This window comes from Sesamum indicum, linkage group LG12 (assembly GCF_000512975.1).
Source record: "Sesamum indicum cultivar Zhongzhi No. 13 linkage group LG12, S_indicum_v1.0, whole genome shotgun sequence".
NCBI lineage: Eukaryota > Viridiplantae > Streptophyta > Magnoliopsida > Lamiales > Pedaliaceae > Sesamum > Sesamum indicum.
This window is the reverse complement of record NC_026156.1, coordinates 4763551-4780616: the sequence shown is the minus strand read 5'-3', so window position 1 is coordinate 4780616 and position 17066 is coordinate 4763551. Positions and strand designations below refer to the sequence as shown.

Genomic DNA, 17066 nt, shown 5'->3' with positions numbered 1-17066 from the left:
CATACTTTGATGAAAATGATGAGCGAAGTTGCTGTTCTAGTGCTAGTTTCAGTGGACAATACAATGTCCCATCACTTTGGTTTCTCCATTGCGTTTTGGCTTCTTGCAGGGTGTTTATCCGTATAAATTCTGAACAAGCCAATAACTTTGAAATTCCATCAATCTCACAACTGAGCGGAAGAAGTGAAAGAAAAGATCCCTACAGACGCAATGGCACAAAAGGAAGGAGGAATTGTCAAGAAAGGTCATGAAGATGGGCTGAAGATGGCCATATCCCTCCTCGATGAGTTTGAATTGCCAAAAGGGCTACTGCCCCTGGCCGATGTGATTGAAGTAGGATTTGTGAGGAGCACAGGCTATATGTGGATCCAGCAAAAGAAGAAAGTGGAGCACAACTTCAAGATGATTAGCAAGCTTGTGAGCTATGATACAGATATAACTGGGTATGTGGAGAAGAAGCGAATCAAGAAGCTCAAGGGAGTGAAGGCCAAGGAGCTGATGCTGTGGCCTCCAGTCAGTGAGATAACCGTTGATGATCCACCTACTGGGAAGATCCACTTCAAGAGTCTTGCAGGCATCACCAAGACTTTCCCAGTTGATGCATTTGCTGCAGGCCAGTAATGAAACATCAGGCTTATCTTGTTATCTAGGCACATCAAGAACTGCATCAAGTTCCAAATGATGTTCTCTCATGTCTTTGTTTCGCATCTTCCTTCCGTGTCCTTGTTCTCATAAAATTTCCACAGCCGAAAGAACAATAATGCAGTGCTGGAGGCAAACAATTATATTAGAAATATATATATTCATGGAACTAATATAAATCATGATAAAAGCCATTTGTCCTTTTACATAATTTTCAGAATGTTTCAGAAACATCTGACTATTCCAAATGATGCAGAGAAGAGATCTGTTGAAAGGCAAGGATGCACAAGAGAAGAAAAGCCTATTTGTACTAAATTGATCATATAAAGAACTTCTATATCAAATAATCAATCTGGTATAAATACCAGGAACGATAAAGAATAGAAGGAAAACTTCTGCTTGTAGGAGTTTCTGGTAGAGAAATGCATCTGCCAAATTGATGTTCGCATATTCTGTACCAACAGCTTCAGTTTAGAACATAGACATCACTGCAACCATTCATGCAATGCCATCATCAAATACATGCAAAGCCAAAACTGATGTCCGCATATTCTGTACTAACAGCTTCAGTTTAGAACATAGACATCACTGCAACCATTCATGCAATGCCATCATCAAATACATGCAAAGCCAATAAGACGTTGTAATGTCCATTCTCTATCTCCTCTTCCTTTACATTATGAAGTAGGAGAGTTTCAATGATGAGATCTTCCCAGTCCGTATCCACTTTCATTTTCTTTCTCTTCTTCTCAGATTTTTCTGGCTCAAAAAGACAAATACCATTGCTATAACCAGAGGCAACAATTCCAGGATGCATAATCCTCTGGATGCGCAGCTTGGCAGCTTTTATCTTTTCCTGCCGCTTTCCCCTAACTAAGCATGCCTTATCAAAAGATGGGGGCATAGCATCCAACCCCACATCCTTTTCCAATATCTGCTTTAGGAGAAGCTTTTTGCTCAAGTCTGATTTGCCTTGCCACCAATCTGTACATGCTTGAAGGTCGAACGTTTTTCGCCTTTTCCGTTTATTCCCTATACCTATCTCCTCAGTGGCCTTGACCAAAGAAACTTCATCCAAGAAATTAGAATAAATCATGGTCAGAGATTCCGGGGAAATCTGGAATTTGTCAGGACAATCACTGCTCAAATTTGATGTTTGGTCAACTTCAAAATACTGAGAGCTGGAATCTTCCACGGTATAGCTATCAAATGTATACCCAATCTCTTTGCGCAAACAGTGTCCAACCAATCCTTCCATGTCATACTGGACATCCTCAAAGCTCTCTCTTTCCTGTGTTGTCGACTTCATCTCCATGTACTGAATGACAAATGGAGCATTCTTCACAATGTTCTTCACTGTTACATCTTTTCCCCAAGGCAAAGCTCTAGCAACTGCAACAAGTCTCTCCAGTAGTTCCTTGTACCTCCGTCTACATGTAATAACAGCTACATGCAATTCCTTGGCCAAATCTTCAATCTTTACATGTACCTGATTCAATTCCCCGACAAAAAGCAAGACTGCAGCCACCACAGGCATAGGCTTCCTTCCAGTTGTCACAAACCACTTGATCAAACACTGGATCAAAAACACCCCTTGTTGCAACATCCTCTGAACCACATCCTCCGGAGCCTTGCCAAAACTTGGGCAACTCTTGATCGCGCGTTCGAAAGATTTAACGATATCAAACTCTGGCAACTTCAAATCAATAAAATCGACAACCCGACTAATCATTCGACCTAATTCATAAACATCACAACCAACCAAATCCGCTACTTCAACAATTGGCAGCATCTTCTGATCCTTTCTCATCACAACATAAGCACAAGCACCAACAAAAACTGGAAACCATTTCCCCTGGCCATATTCTGCATTAGTAATTTTCTCAACCAAAAGCTTAACCTCATGAGACTTCGAACCAGAAAGCCCTAGTTTGAACATAAAATCCTCAATCAATTTCTGGGCTTCAAAAATTTTATTTTCCTTGTAGTTGCGAACACTACCACTGCCAACAGTGCCGACACGAACAAAAGTGCCCGTGTCGCCAGTGACGCCGCCAATATGCGCCTGAAAATTATCGAAATCCTGAACGACGCCACACGATGTGCAGACCATATTGCCCGTTACATCGTCGGGAACCAGAGTTCTCTTCCTGCAACTCTGGCAAGGGCGAGAACCTTCCATCTTCTCCTTAAATCCCGAAGGAGGCCACCGTCAAGATTGCCGGTCTGGAGTAATCTGTCGCGAAAAAGCTACGGATTTCAAAATTAAATTGTTAAAAGCTCGATACAAACGAAAACTAAGATTGATCCAGGAGACGACTAATAGCGAGAAAAACATTAGGAGTGAGCTGCGATGTAGCTCGTAAGGTTGGAAATTTAAGAATGAATCAACGACTTAATTGCAACGGCTCTTTCTAGGGTTTTGAATTGTGAGCAGTACGCTACCGACTCCTGGACCCGCGGGAACGGCCCACTAAATAACAGGCTGAATTATTAGGTTTTCTTGAGAATTGCTTTTTACAATTCGGCCCACAAATTTTAGAATGGGTTTGATCTATTTTATTGGGTTAAGGAAATATATACATACATATATATGATTTAACAATAGGATAAGTTAAATTGACAACTTTTAGGCCGAATATAAAAATATCCCCTATTTTTTTGTAAAATACAACTACACCTCTTATTCAATAGCAAAACTTACACAAACACACCTCGAAGAATAATACACTAACACCAGTCAGAAAGTGTAATTGTAATTTATTTGACCTAACATCAGGGAGTATAAACATAATTTATCCGTAAAATATTTTCCTTGGAGAAACAGGACTCATATTTGTTTTTTTATTTCACCTTCATCCAAACTTATTAGAGCATATACTGGTGAACTTATGAGTCGATCATCCCTGTGTATAGCGCCTTCCCTCCTCCAGCAGAGAATCCAAAACCACAAAACTAAATCTAATCACTCTAAGAAGTGTGATAGATCCTTGTAGGAACACATATCTATTGATGATGTAGAAATTCTAAACAAAATGAACACCACTCTTAAGAGCAACCCCAACTTCTTCAACAGGTAGATAGAGCTCCACCAGAACTTCTGGAGAGCATTTACTGACATCCTCATTTAACAGCTACAACATGAGCAGTTTAGGGAAGGCAGTGGTGACCTTCTGTCAACTGGTAAACGGAAATTTAGACGTAATGACAGCAAAATGGGCATCGCATCAATTCTATCTTGCACCATATAAAAATGGTAAAAAAATGTCGTCAAAGCATTTACAGATCAGCCAGACGTCTCATCATCAGTCAATGAAACTAACATAGTCACCTAAACACGGCACTCATCCATACGACTTTTGTGCAATTGAAAGGCAGGATTAATCCACGTCCCACAATTACACTGCATGCCTGCCCAATTGAAGGAACCCAGTCTGGCTTTGCAACCGATGCATTGGAGTTTGTCTTCTACACAACCTTCTCCCACTGCCAACACAAAGCACCAGCAAAGCTAATGATTTGCTAAGAAATTACACCAAATGGTCATAAAGGAATGTGATGGTTAAGGTTTAAACTACCTGCTTCCATCCATTTCATGGGCTCCACAAAAATAGAGGAGCATTCTGGTGTTTCGACATCCAAGTCACTATTTCTCTTTTTCCATTTGAAGCACTTTTGTCCTTCTCCACGTTTGTGAGAAACTATATGCTCTTCAGTAGCAACAATCCTGCGGCATTTCTTGCACCGGTATATGACTGGAGGTTTTGGATCAGAGCCTGGGCTAATGTTATCCAGAGTCGGTTCCATTGCAATTGGCTGCTTAAAGCTCCAAGCTATCAGAAAACATGAAACCTTAAGAATTACCATATGACTGAGACTTGAAAGCCTTCCGCGTCATGCCTTTCTTTGAAGAAAATCAGAAAGTGATAAAAGATGATACACTAATACAATTTTTAAAAATCAAGTGAGTCTAAATAAAACGTTAGTCGAGTGCATGCAAATATAGCTAGTTGAGGCCATGGTTGTTCAGAGAACTGCATACAGAGAGATCAACAAGAGATACTTATTAATGTCCACAGCAATCTCATAAGAGAATTTCTGCACAAGGACCCTTAGGGACATTACAAGCTAGCAAGCTACCTCCTTATTTAATAGAGTAACTGATAAGGAATTCCAGAATCAAGCTGAAAACTCCCTTTCTCTCATTTTACGCAAGTTTCAATATAGCATCATAAAGAATAGTTCTTACAAGTGAAATTTTGACTTAATACAAGAATGTCCACAGCCATTACGAAGTAAACACACCAACTTCAGGACACAATGAACAAACGAGAAATATTCACGATTCCTAGTACAAATTTAGTCTCTCAAAATGACAATAACAGAAAATATCCTAAAATATACTAATTTCTGAACGAAATGATATTGCTGACCAAGTACTACTTCCGGTTGTGGCTCTAATTCTTCGATTTTACACAAAAGTCCGACGCCAATCCAACATAAGCCATCAACATCTGGACAGTCTTGACAGGAATTAGATTATGTAATTTCATCAAGAAAATCATTTAACGAAAAAATGATTACTGGTTCAGGGGTTTACACACTGATTTCAACCAATTACAAATTTCGTTGTTCGCATCTTACCGGAGAATTGGAAGAAGAAAAAGGGCTTACCAATAACTGTTGAAGAAGGTTTTCCTGTCGGCAGAGGCAATTGAGCCCTTCCCCCGAACTTAAACGCCGTCGTAATCTACAAAATGCTATTGGCTACCAGATACGGCCCAAGACCGCCTATTTGTACGGGCAGGTATGGAAGCAATGTCCGAGGGGCCCAAATTAGTGATTGCCTAATTTCTCTTCTTCTTCTTCTTCTTTTTTTTTTTTTTTTTTTTTTTTTTCGTTTTTTTTTCTTCTTCTTTTTTTTTTTTTTTTTTTTTTTTTTCTCTTTTTCGTTTTTTATGTCTTTGTAAATACATGAATAAATAGTGTATTGCCGAAAATGTTTACACAAAATAAATATATAAACACTTTAATTACCCCTCTACCTTAAAAAAAATCATTTGTATGTCCTAAACATCTTGTACCTTAATAAAAATCGAATTGATTAACATTGTGTCCGAATTTTTAAGAGTTTCTGTAAGATTTTAAATTCATTTGACTAATGATTCTAAAGTATTTTAAAATTCATATTGATTTATTTTGTTAGCTACGTAAGTTAGATATATTTCAATTGTACTTTTTAAATTTATAAAACTCAAATTCGTATCCATCAAAATACACCTTAATATACATTTTATTTCCTGCATAATATTCAAAAACGTAACCAATGGGTTTAATGCATTTTATCCCTATGATATTGTAAATAACAAATTACTCCCTATGAAAATAAATAGCAAATTGTTAATTTTTTTATATGGGAGGTAATTTACACATTTATAATGTCATAAGGGAGTAAAACAAAAGATTACATTTTTCCTTGTAACTAACCGCTTGGACTTCATATTTAGTCAACAAAATTAAGTGTCATTTTGTAGACATAATTTCAAATAAATATAGAGAGTATCAGTAAGACATAATAGATTAAAATAAAACACAATCATTCATATATATTTAAAAAACAATAAGCATGAAATTAGAGTATTGCAGGTCATGACCCAAGAAATTAAATAGAGAAGAATCATCACATTACAATCAAGTCTGCCGGCCGGCCGGCCCACAATTGACAACCTCCTCGTCATGCATGCTGCTGCTCATCCACCTGCCTGCTTGCCTGCCGGTGTTTTTCAAAAGCAAGTTCATGAATTTACCTAACAAGGCTGAAAATTGTAGTCTATAACAGTTGGGTCAGCTGTCAGTGGCAGTCAGCCCCCTAACCTAAAGTACTTATTTAGCGGGGCCAAGTTTGATTGGTGCGCTTATTGCCGTACGTACGTACTTTGGGTTCTGACATATCAATATGGGTAGTTTGTGGGCACAAAGATTCCATTTGACTATCAATAATAATGTCCAGAAATGGAAGAAAACAAAAAAGAAAAATGAATCAACAAATAGTAGTTTCCATGCTGCTGCTGCACACATGACACATCCATTAATTAGGTACTAGTTTCCAGAATCAGGCTTGTTAAGAGTTTGGAGGCCCATGCCGCATCCATTAGGTACGTTACTTATTCGATTCTTCACTGCTTTTCAGTTTCCAACTCCACGCCGCAGCACAAACTCTAACACAATATTTATAATTCAGGCACACAATTATGCACATGCGCTTGCAGTTACAGGTGTTTGAGATTTTAGATTTTGTTATAGTTTAGCACAGGCACAAACTCCTCTTGATGGTCGCCAAGACTTCTCGTTCTTGTTTCTTGAAATATATAGTTTGAAGGGTACAAACACGCAAAGCATTCGATTTAGTTCACGTGCTTTGTGGTATTCGTGGTACGTATTAAGATAACAAAGTTAATTATATCTTGAAGTCATATATTCATTGGCATGCTGTGCTGGTTTCTGATTTACGTTAGTACACATCGTGTATCAGCCTGGGTTGGAGAATTTTTGATTATGTATTCTGACAAGTACTTGTCTGGGAACTTAAGTGGGATTTCCGAAAATCAGGGGTACGGGCCTATGTCTGTTAAGCAGACATTGGTGTTGGACGATGAGAAAAGTGAGTTAGTGAAAGCCTCAGAGAGAATGGGAAAGAAAATTGCGGTTTCAGAGTCAAAGACTATGGCTGCTTTGAAGAGCCATAGTGAGGCAGAGAGGAGGCGGAGAGAGAGGATAAATGCACATTTGGTCACACTCCGAGGTCTTCTGGCGCCGATCAGTGGAAAGGTTAATAAATATGTTCTTCCCTTGTAGTAATAATCGATTACATAATTCAGTAGAAATAAGAGATTCCTGTAGTTGTTGGATTTCTGATGTCCAATTAGTTTCCGAGACCTCATTTCTTGGTTTCTCTCTCTTACTGGTGTGTTGGTCTGGTTTCTAGTGCTGGGCTCATCAAGTTTCTTGCCATGCTAAAAAATATTCTAGAGCTCTCAAGTAAAAGGTTATTATATTGTCAAAATGTCAACATAATGTGTGTTGATGACTAAAAATATGTAATTATAGCTGGGCATTATCTTCTTCTGAATATCTGAGAATTATTTAATTTTCGAAAGTCAAAGCTGATAATTGTGTTACTTGATGCAGTATGTTTGAATGGTAGGATACCTACCAACCGGCTGACGAGCGATGAATTATATGCATACATCCTTTTTTTCTCCATGGGTCACTTTCAGATACTATAACCATTGGTTTGCTGTCGTAACAACTCGAATTTGTGTTTTGTACATGAATGATTACAACCACCATTAGGTTTATGTTTCACCATTCTGGTGATTGTTGGTTTCAGATGGATAAAGCTACATTACTTGCTGAAGTCATAAGTGAAGTGAAGCAATTGAAGAAAACTGCAAGACGGGCCAGTGAAGGCTTGCACGTCCCAACGGACACCAACGAAGTACAAGTTGAGAAACTTGAGGATAAAGCAGACGATGGGTCAGTGTTGCTAAGGGCTTCGCTTTGCTGTGACTACACGCCGGATCTCTTGTCTAATGTAAAACAAGCTATAAATGATCTTCCTTGGCAACCGTTGAAGTGTGAGATCTCTACCTTGGGAGGTCGAGTCAAGATTGTATTCTTAATTACTGCCAGTGGAGAAGGGAACTGTGGCAGTACTGCAGCAGAGGAATTGCATTTTAGTTCAATTTCTGCGGCTTTAAGCAACATTCTTGATAAGGTCTCTGCATCAGCCGAATACGGGGGGGAAATATTTTTCCCTCAGAAAAGACGTCGGGTTTCTTATGTCGATTCTTGATGATGTCCTCGTTTCGAGAGTACTCACAGTGGCATTTTGTCGAACAAGTTGGTCTAAAGTAATGTATACTTATGGTGACAGTGGAGAATCGCTGGAGGAGTATGGATTGATAATAGACATAATAATGGTATTTTAGTGTTACTTTTTTCTAAATATTAGATTTGTGATGATATGTCAATCATCAATCGATTAAATTGACATCACTTACTCGACCAAAACGAAGTATTAGTTTCCAATGCAGCAGGTTGTCCCGATCCCATTTCCATTGTATACAAAAAGAAAAGAGATTTGTGATGATAATATACATATTGATACAGTTATTGAAATATTAATGGAAAAAGTCTTAGCTAATTATTCCAAGTAATTATTATTGAAATGGAAAAGCACATTTAAAAAAATTACAATTTTACTATATTATTTTATACTCCAACCAAACACGATCATCATTTTTTACTTGCATTAATTATGATATGACATATGCTTATTTATAATTTGTGTAATAAGATGATTTTTTTTTAGTATAAAGAATAAGAGAATTAAAAGTATATGATCCCAATATCAAATGATTTAGCACCCAATTAGTTTAAAAGGTCGGTCTACTAATTGATTGTCTACGGGAAATTATTTAAATCCCTAGGAATAATTCGTTTTATGAAAACCAGTTGGGCTTATCAAGAAATCGGATATTCCAAGGAATTATTAAACTTATGTCTGATGTCTACTCAAACGTCGACGTTCGGCAATTGAACGCTGGCCGTTTCCCCAAAACCCAATCAAAACTTTGTGCCCTAATTTTTTTACTGCTCATTATTGTGCAACTATACTTTTGGGAATCAAATTATCTTTTGTGTTGAATTTTTGCGGAATCGTCATAGTAGGCGTTGAGAGCGGTTTTTTACCGGAGTTTCAGTCTGAGTTTTTTGTTAATTTAAGTTTAACCTATTTGTTCTTTCTGAAACTGTGACTTATCATATTGGGTCGATCAACACATTAAGCGAAGGAGAAGTAGAGGATTTTGTATTATTTAGTATGGTGGATCAAGAGAAAGAGTCGATTCTTCAATTTGCACCCTTTCAAAGTTCAGTGGATGAGGGTTTTTGGCACAGGTTATCATCGTTGAAGCTTAACAAACTGGGGATTGATGAGTCTCCTATTCCTATCACGGGTATGTTTTTGCTTGCACGTAGGTTTAGTCACAATGTTCAGTCATATAATGTTTCTAGTTGCTCTGGCTCTAATAATTATTATTAGGTTGGTTAGACTTCAAACTTCTAGAACCCTTCCTGAATTGTCTCCTTTTTAACTTCTGTTGTGTGGAATGTTGTTATGAACAGAAGAGAAATTGTAGATGTTTTTGAAGTAACAGAGAAGGGGGATGGGAAAAAGAGAAGATACAAAGAGATGAGGAAAGAAAAGACTAAATTCAAATTCATAATAATCCCTTCAACATCCTTCCTTGCCTTTACATGGAATTACAGACAAAAAGAAAAAAGAAATAAGGCTGAAATAACATTAAAATTGCTTCAGAAAAAGATGTCGGCTGTCCTTCCTCCACTAGTGTTGGTGGGATCATCTTCATCACCAAGGACTTCCCAAAACGGCAATTCCATTGCGACACTATCCACGCTCCCCCTCAGCCGTACACGTGTCCCCTTGTTGGCTCATTTGAGGTTGATCAATCAGAGGGAGCCCAATTCCTTTCCTCATTCGATTGAGCCCTAACTTCCCTTGAACGACGTCGTCTTCCTTTAGGGATTCCATTTTGCCCCCGATTTTAGGTGTGCCCTCGATTGCACGGTCCAGATTCTTCCTCTCGATTGAACGGTCCTCTTCTAAAATTTGCGTTTTGGTTTGGAAGTGCAACAAATGTTAGAGTTGCTGGCAAAGTATTCTCTATCATCTCCTTGTTTACATCTATGTTTGCTGATGCTGACCGACCTAAGGAGTCAAACAGATTGACTATTCATCCAAAGAGAAAAAGGTGAAATTAAAAAGGTTGAATATGGGAGCCTTGAACCAGGCAGCAGGGGAATTAAGTTTTCTTTTGATACTATTGTGGTAGTAATAGCAATACTAACCAGATCATAGGTTATTAATGTGCATTTAGAAATTGTGGACAGATTAAAGAAACAAAAGATGAATATAGGAAAATTTTCAGAGTTGAGGATGTTGTACTGAGATTCTATGGCCTCAGATTCAACTCGATTCTCTCTGTCTATTTGTTTCTTTTAGGTCACAGAGTATCTTAAAAGGATTGTATTGTTTCATTCAGAACCTCTGAATGGCATCCTAAGGATGACATTGATGACAGTCTCATATTTGCATCATAAGAAGTGTTTTTAATGTTGGTGGTGTCTTCTTTCTTTTTCTAACTAAATCTGAAACTAGAGAAAATTGAATGGGGAGGACGGGTAGAGAGTTGGTGATACAGCATTAACTCTAGCATAGCATTGTGGAATTTGATAATACCTGTTGGTTATTCTAAGCATGCAGGAACTTTTGCTTCTGATCAAATTTCATTCAATTAAGAATTATCCTATTTTTCAGGATAACTTCTTTCCTGGTTAGGTCAACAAAGGCATGAAATATTTCGATTTATTTTTTCTATAAAATCAAATGGATTTACCTGGACCAATACATGATTTTCTTTTAGTCTTTCTGGGATCGGGTCTTATATTAGGAAGTCTGGCAGTAGTATTACTTCCGAATCCAATTTATTCGGCCTTTTCATTGGGATTGGTTCTTTTTTGTATTTCATGCAGGCTTTTATGCACCTTGCTCACATAATCAGGTGTCAAATCACTTAACTCTTCTTGCTGAATCTTTACCACCTGAATCTAGTGAACCATCATTTATGCCAGCAATAAGTCGTGGTAACAGAAATAGATGTCCTGTCCCCGGCATTCTCTACAATACAAACACATTGGAGGGATTCCAGGCTCTTGACAAACAGAGCCTCATCAGGGCAGTAGCAGAAAAGGTACTCTCTTAATTCATGAGTTCTTCTTGTCTCCTAAATTATTTATTACTGGAAAGAAACAATTTTGTTTATTTGTTAAGAGAACTTTATTCCATATCTGAGAGGTGTACTAATTTAAAATGTTAAAATATCACCTTGAATATAAATATATTCTCATTTTGCATTTTTGTTAATTGTCAGATCTGGGAGGACATTAACTCAGGCAAAGTTGAGGAGGACAGTAGTGTTCTTTTACGATTTCTTGTTATTTCTTTTGCTGACTTGAAAAAATGGAGCTTTCACTACTGGTTTGCTTTCCCTGCTTTGGTTCTTGACCCTCCAGCAACTGTGGTTCATCTGAAACCAGCTGCTCAATGGTTTAGTGTGGAAGAGGTGCTCTAATTGTTAACTATTTTGACAGCATTTTAGATATCTCTTTGATATGTTAAGTTTTATTTTGAATGTACTGTTCTGATTATAGGCAGAATCTGTGAGAACGGCTTGTAATGAATGGCGTAACATGTGCTCAACAACAGGTAAAGATATTTTGTACATTTGTGGCTTACCTTTGTTTAATTTCATTGCTGTTAACAGCCTAGACGGTCAAGTTTCTTGCAGATGTTCCATTCTTCCTGGTGTCTATTTCTTCAAATTCAGCTGTGACTATTAGGCATCTTGCTGACTTTGAAGCTTGCCAACGTGACGGTCATAAGGTCTGTCACATATATTAAAGGAAATGCATTATCTGCTAAGCTATGCATGCACAGCTGCACAGGCACACCCATGTATTTACTGGAAGATAGATAATCCCCCTACTTTACCGATTAGGTTCAGCTGGCGGGAATGAATTAACACTAAATAAGTAAACCATATATCATACTCCTTGCAGGTCCTGTTTGGATTTTATGATCCTTGTCATCTTCCAAATAATCCTGGCTGGCCACTTCGAAACTTCTTCTGGTTTATTTGCAGAAAATGGAGTCTTCAGAAGATTCATTTTTTTTGCTATCGTGAGAATCATGGTTTTGCCGACCTGGAATTATCCTTGGTGGGTGAAGCATCAATACCAAATATGCAAGGTAAATCTATTAGAATTATGCAACTGCTTTCAGACTTTTCTATTCTTGTATCTGAAGTTGCACTCTTGACACAATCTTGTATGCATGTATTTATTTAGAATTGAGAAATCATCAGAACATGCCAAATGTTGTTGGTTGGCAACATAATAGCAAAGGAAGAAAAACTTCAAGGTGTATCAGCCTTGCCAAGACAATGGATCCAACTAGGTATGGCACATAAACTATCAGTGAATGACTCATAACCACATTAGGATATTCTGATCACGAAATTGCACTTCAATTGACAGGTTAGCAATTGCAGCTGCTGACTTGAACTTAAAGCTAATGAGATGGCGTCAACTGCCTTCCCTAAATCTCAATGTCTTGTCATCTGCAAAATGTCTTCTTCTTGGAGCTGGTACACTCGGATGCCAGGTCGCCCGCATGCTTATGGTATGTGTCTGGAAATGCTGGATATAGTTTAATATTTGCCGACCTCTGTTAAAACAATTTTGTTCTTTTGCAGGCATGGGGCGTTCGGAAGATCACACTTGTTGATAGTGGCAAAGTGTCCATGTCTAATCCACTTCGCCAGTCCCTGTATACCTTGGATGATTGCCTAAATGGTGGTGAATTTAAGGCTAAAGCAGCAGTAAAAAGTCTAGCGCGGATATTTCCAGCGGTGGTGGGTAGTATTATCTTTCTTTTATTATGTTCAAGAATTGATGTCTTCACCTAAGTAAATCTTCTTCTATGTTCTTTTCCCCTTTTGTTGTGTTCTGTCTCAGGAAGCAGAGTCTGTGGTAATGGCTATCCCAATGCCTGGGCATCCTGTACCAAGTCAAGAAGAGAATAGTGTGCTTGAGGACTGCCAACACTTGCATGATCTGATTGATTCTCATGATGCAGTATTTTTGCTAACTGATACACGTGAAAGTAGATGGCTCCCAAGTCTTCTTTGTGCAAATGCCAACAAGGTTGATCTTTAATTTCCCCCATTGTGACTGATTTTGCTGTTACTATTTTTCTTGAAATTGGTATCATTTGATTTTAAAATCCATTTTTGGACAGAGAAGTTCTCCTTCATTGCTGACTGTTGAATTTTGTGTGCTTTAATCACAGATCACGATTACTGCTGGGCTAGGGTTTGATAGCTTTGTAGTTATGCGCCATGGAGCTGGTCCACTGAGCTCTTCTGATGAAGTAAAAGATGCAGATCTGAATGATTTATCTGCAGCAGTTGGAAGTCTCTCTCTCATGGAAAACATTAGGATTCAGAGATTGGGTTGTTACTTTTGCAACGATGTTGTTGCTCCTATTGATGTAAATGTCTTCAAAGCAACTGTTGGGTTTATTATTTGTGCCATTCCATAATGACAACATTAATTATTCTGTTATTTCCACAGTCAACCTCCAATCGTACGTTAGACCAGCAATGTACTGTTACACGTCCAGGGCTTGCTCCTATTGCATCATCTCTTGCAGTTGAACTTCTTGTAGGTATTCTGCACCATCCTTCTGGGTAAGTTTCTTTATGAAATCTATTCAATGAAACTAAGTGTGGATGAAAAAGATGTGAGATTTAGCTGCCATATGTGATTGAATTCTTGGGCTCCTTTATATGCTCACATATGGTTTTTCTATGTGGCCTGTACAGGATATTGGCCAAAGCTGAATTTTCTAGCTCAACTGATTCTGGCTGTGAGCAACCACTTGGTGTTCTACCCCATCAAATTCGAGGCTCCCTCTCTCAGTTTTCTCAGATGACCCTCGTAGGCCATGCCTCGACTAGTTGCACAGCCTGTAGCTCCACTGTAAGATACATGCACGCTTAGTGGTGGAATCTTTTGCCAAATCTTTTATGTCATTAGTTTTTGGCCTTTTATTTGGTTATGATATGATTGTCATTTGGTTGTTGGCTTGTTGCCATTCAATCTTCTACCCCTTCTATGTGCTCATCCTATTACTTCTTTGTGGTTCGTTCCTTTTTTTTTTTTTTTCTGGGTTCCTATAATTAATTAATTTATTTACTTTTTTATTAGTGTGCATGGTTGTCGTTTTTTCCTTTTTCTGCGTGAGTGAGCCTGTTAGCAAGCATGAATGCCGTTAGATAATGACATTGTTTTGCTGGTATTGTTCGAAGTATGCTATGCCTTTTAATCATCAAATATATTTCCATTGAAAATTTCTGTCAACCCCTCCTTGTTCAGGTGGTCTCGGAATATGGGAAGAGGGGTTTGGATTTCATCCTTCAAGCCATTAACCATCCTACTTATCTGGAGGATCTAACTGGCCTAACCGAACTGATGAAATCCGCAGGGTCTTTTGAACTTGACTGGGATTACGAGGGTGGTGATGAGGACGAGGAGTGTGTTGAAATTTAGCATTTTTTTTTATAATTTGATGTAACATTCAGTTTATTGCGGTTTTTTTTTAGTATTGTATGCGAATAAAAGGAAAAGTTGCGTAAGTGGCAAATCCATCTTTTCATCGCTCATCCAAATGCCAGTGTCATAGATTTATTTTCCGGTGTGTAGAGTAGACATCCTTGGTGAAGTTACCTGGTTGGGCGGCACTTCATCTTTTATATATGTCATTATTAGGTCAATCGAGCACCAGTGGTCTAGTGGTAGAATAGTACCCTGCCACGGTACAGACCCGGGTTCGATTCCCGGCTGGTGCATTTTCTTAACCTTTTTGCGCTTTAACCAATTACTACCTTTGGATATAGATATATAAAACAAAAGGGTGAATGACAATTTACGCTAATGAACAAATTATTTTGTATAAAAATAAAATAGTAATTTACTTTCTATGTTTTTTGAAATTATTGTTACTTTCTAAATAAATTATTGTATTTAAAAAATACAAAAAGATAAATTGTTAGGAATTAATTTACTCATTTATAATATTACAATCGCATTTTTCTCATAAAAAAAAAAAAGTATTGGAGAAATAGTGAGGGATACATGAACATGATCTAAAAAGTTTCCAAAATGGGTCAATTTTGGCAGACCAAATCCATATCTAACACCACCCCCGTTTTAGCCCTTTTCCAGTCTCACCAAGCCCGCCGGAGAAGTTTCCAAGAATGAGCTCAAACTGCCTTCTTCTCCATATGTTGAAGCACCTAGATAGGCTACAAGACAGACACATGCTCATCTCCGCCCATATACGCAACCTACAATAATAAATAAATATTCATCCACCGTCACCACTCAAATGGACCATACATATATCCACATTTGTCAGGTTCCACAATGTCAATTCAATTCCCCCTTTTGCTAGTGCATCTCATATCCTCCCTAAGTCCCAATAGTGGAACCTCCACAACAACCTAAAACACCACCCTGTGTTTCTTAATCTCACGTGTTTTATGCTAATTTTGCAGCCTGCTCCTCTAATCCCATACGTTCAAAATTGGAGGGTAGTGGGGGACCCCTTGTGCCACACTCCCACACCTCATAGCTGCTGGACATGTTCGGGTTCAGCAAATCTATTTATATATTTAGGCACCACACCACTAACGAGAGCGCACGAGTGGTACGCAATTCCTTACCAGAAATTTATGGCTCTGATTAATGAAACTCATCTCGTCTTAAATTTTCAGGAACTGGATTCCAGGGTGATTAGCTGTAAGGACGAAACTCTGGGCTGTACATTTCCAGTTATTTGTCCTCATAACTACACGGGAGCATCGTTTTCCAGATTTCTTGCTCACTTCTCCCCACATTAAGCTGCATGTACTGTCACCGATTTTTGAGGAACGTGGAGCCTCACGAGTTCAAACCTGATTCCCACAAACAATTAATGACTTTCAATTTGCATTAAAACTGACAGATTTGTATAAAACTTAATTTGTGAGATTGTAAATCTTCTGTATGTCACGAAGCATATATTGTACAACATTATTTCTGCAAAACCAGTTGAAGCTGTAAATTAAAGTGAAATGTTTTACATATTAATCCCATTAACCATGTTCTTTTCCATATTCTCTTGGTTTATAAACACCGAATACTTTTAATTAATTATAGTAATTTGATCCAATTGAGGTTGGGCTGATTCACAGGGTAGTTTAATACAAAAAGTGTTATGATCTGAAGGATGAAGAGATTGTTAAATTCGTTCCCAATCGATGTCTATACCAAAGCCTATAATAATTAAGGGGTATTTATAAGATGGCTGATGATTGACAGTTTCAGTTTCGAGTCCATAATCGGGTCAAATTGGTCCAAGTGTAACCAAATTCGATAAAAAAACATAAACATTATTACCCTATAAAGGTACATTTTACCTTTATGGAGGATATTTTCATCTTTTCGCATTATCATTAATACATCTTTATTGTAATTAATGATCAAAATTAAAAGATTGCAAAAGAATAAAAATCTAGTGGGTATTTCCACTGATCTGACTTCCTCTTTAATCTTTATTTATTGAAAATCTCATATTCTTATTTCAATGATGCTATTTTTTATTTAGCATCAAGAATAATAAATAATAAAGAACTACCTAATCAAGATATATGTATATTTTGTGAAATCAAGAAATT

General features: G+C 37.7%; 5 protein-coding genes and 1 non-coding gene across 6 annotated transcripts; 4 read left to right on the top strand and 2 right to left on the bottom strand.

Moving 5' to 3' along the window:
- Positions 8–1163, top strand: LOC105175631. Its single transcript, XM_011098134.2, has one exon. It carries the CDS (start codon positions 211–213, stop codon positions 619–621), a length of 411 nt encoding a protein of 136 aa, XP_011096436.1. The 5' UTR covers positions 8–210; the 3' UTR covers positions 622–1163.
- LOC105175632 (plant-specific TFIIB-related protein PTF2) lies at positions 515–3044 on the bottom strand. The gene is made up of 2 exons (XM_011098135.2): positions 1008–3044; positions 515–768 (listed from the first exon to the last, which is right to left on the bottom strand). Exon 1 carries the CDS (start codon positions 2822–2824, stop codon positions 1241–1243), a length of 1584 nt encoding a protein of 527 aa, XP_011096437.1. The 5' UTR covers positions 2825–3044; the 3' UTR covers positions 515–768; positions 1008–1240.
- Positions 3700–5311, bottom strand: LOC105175630 (probable inactive dual specificity protein phosphatase-like At4g18593). The gene is made up of 4 exons (XM_011098133.2): positions 5287–5311; positions 5076–5156; positions 4221–4475; positions 3700–4128 (listed from the first exon to the last, which is right to left on the bottom strand). Exons 3-4 carry the CDS (start codon positions 4447–4449, stop codon positions 3974–3976), a joined length of 384 nt encoding a protein of 127 aa, XP_011096435.1. The 5' UTR covers positions 4450–4475; positions 5076–5156; positions 5287–5311; the 3' UTR covers positions 3700–3973.
- LOC105175629 (transcription factor bHLH30-like) lies at positions 6686–8744 on the top strand. The gene is made up of 3 exons (XM_011098131.2): positions 6686–6797; positions 6884–7470; positions 8033–8744. The coding sequence occupies exons 2-3, from the start codon at positions 7129–7131 to the stop codon at positions 8495–8497; spliced, it is 807 nt and encodes a 268-aa protein (XP_011096433.2). The 5' UTR covers positions 6686–6797; positions 6884–7128; the 3' UTR covers positions 8498–8744.
- LOC105175628 (ubiquitin-like modifier-activating enzyme atg7) lies at positions 9161–15009 on the top strand. Its single transcript, XM_011098129.2, has 14 exons — positions 9161–9662; positions 11260–11477; positions 11658–11849; positions 11938–11992; positions 12075–12169; positions 12346–12535; positions 12634–12742; positions 12823–12967; positions 13041–13199; positions 13303–13491; positions 13637–13837; positions 13921–14036; positions 14172–14328; positions 14725–15009. Exons 1-14 carry the CDS (start codon positions 9527–9529, stop codon positions 14896–14898), a joined length of 2136 nt encoding a protein of 711 aa, XP_011096431.1. The 5' UTR covers positions 9161–9526; the 3' UTR covers positions 14899–15009.
- Positions 15127–15197, top strand: TRNAG-GCC. The gene has a single exon. It is a non-coding gene; the product is annotated as a tRNA-Gly (tRNA).

Excerpts from the sequence above, each read along its gene's own strand:
- LOC105175632 (XM_011098135.2), bottom strand. The coding sequence starts at position 2,824 with ATGGAAGGTTCTCGCCCTTGCCAGAGTTGCAGGAAGAGAACTCTGGTT.
- LOC105175631 (XM_011098134.2), top strand. The coding sequence starts at position 211 with ATGGCACAAAAGGAAGGAGGAATTGTCAAGAAAGGTCATGAAGATGGG.
- LOC105175628 (XM_011098129.2), top strand. The coding sequence starts at position 9,527 with ATGGTGGATCAAGAGAAAGAGTCGATTCTTCAATTTGCACCCTTTCAA. Across the intron at positions 9,663-11,259 it reads GTCTCCTATTCCTATCACGG|GCTTTTATGCACCTTGCTCA; the intron begins GTATGTTTTTGC and ends TATTTCATGCAG. Across the intron at positions 11,478-11,657 it reads TCAGGGCAGTAGCAGAAAAG|ATCTGGGAGGACATTAACTC; the intron begins GTACTCTCTTAA and ends GTTAATTGTCAG.
- LOC105175630 (XM_011098133.2), bottom strand. The coding sequence starts at position 4,449 with ATGGAACCGACTCTGGATAACATTAGCCCAGGCTCTGATCCAAAACCT. Across the intron at positions 4,129-4,220 it reads CATGAAATGGATGGAAGCAG|TGGGAGAAGGTTGTGTAGAA; the intron begins GTAGTTTAAACC and ends TTGTGTTGGCAG.
- LOC105175629 (XM_011098131.2), top strand. The coding sequence starts at position 7,129 with ATGCTGTGCTGGTTTCTGATTTACGTTAGTACACATCGTGTATCAGCC. Across the intron at positions 7,471-8,032 it reads TGGCGCCGATCAGTGGAAAG|ATGGATAAAGCTACATTACT; the intron begins GTTAATAAATAT and ends TGTTGGTTTCAG.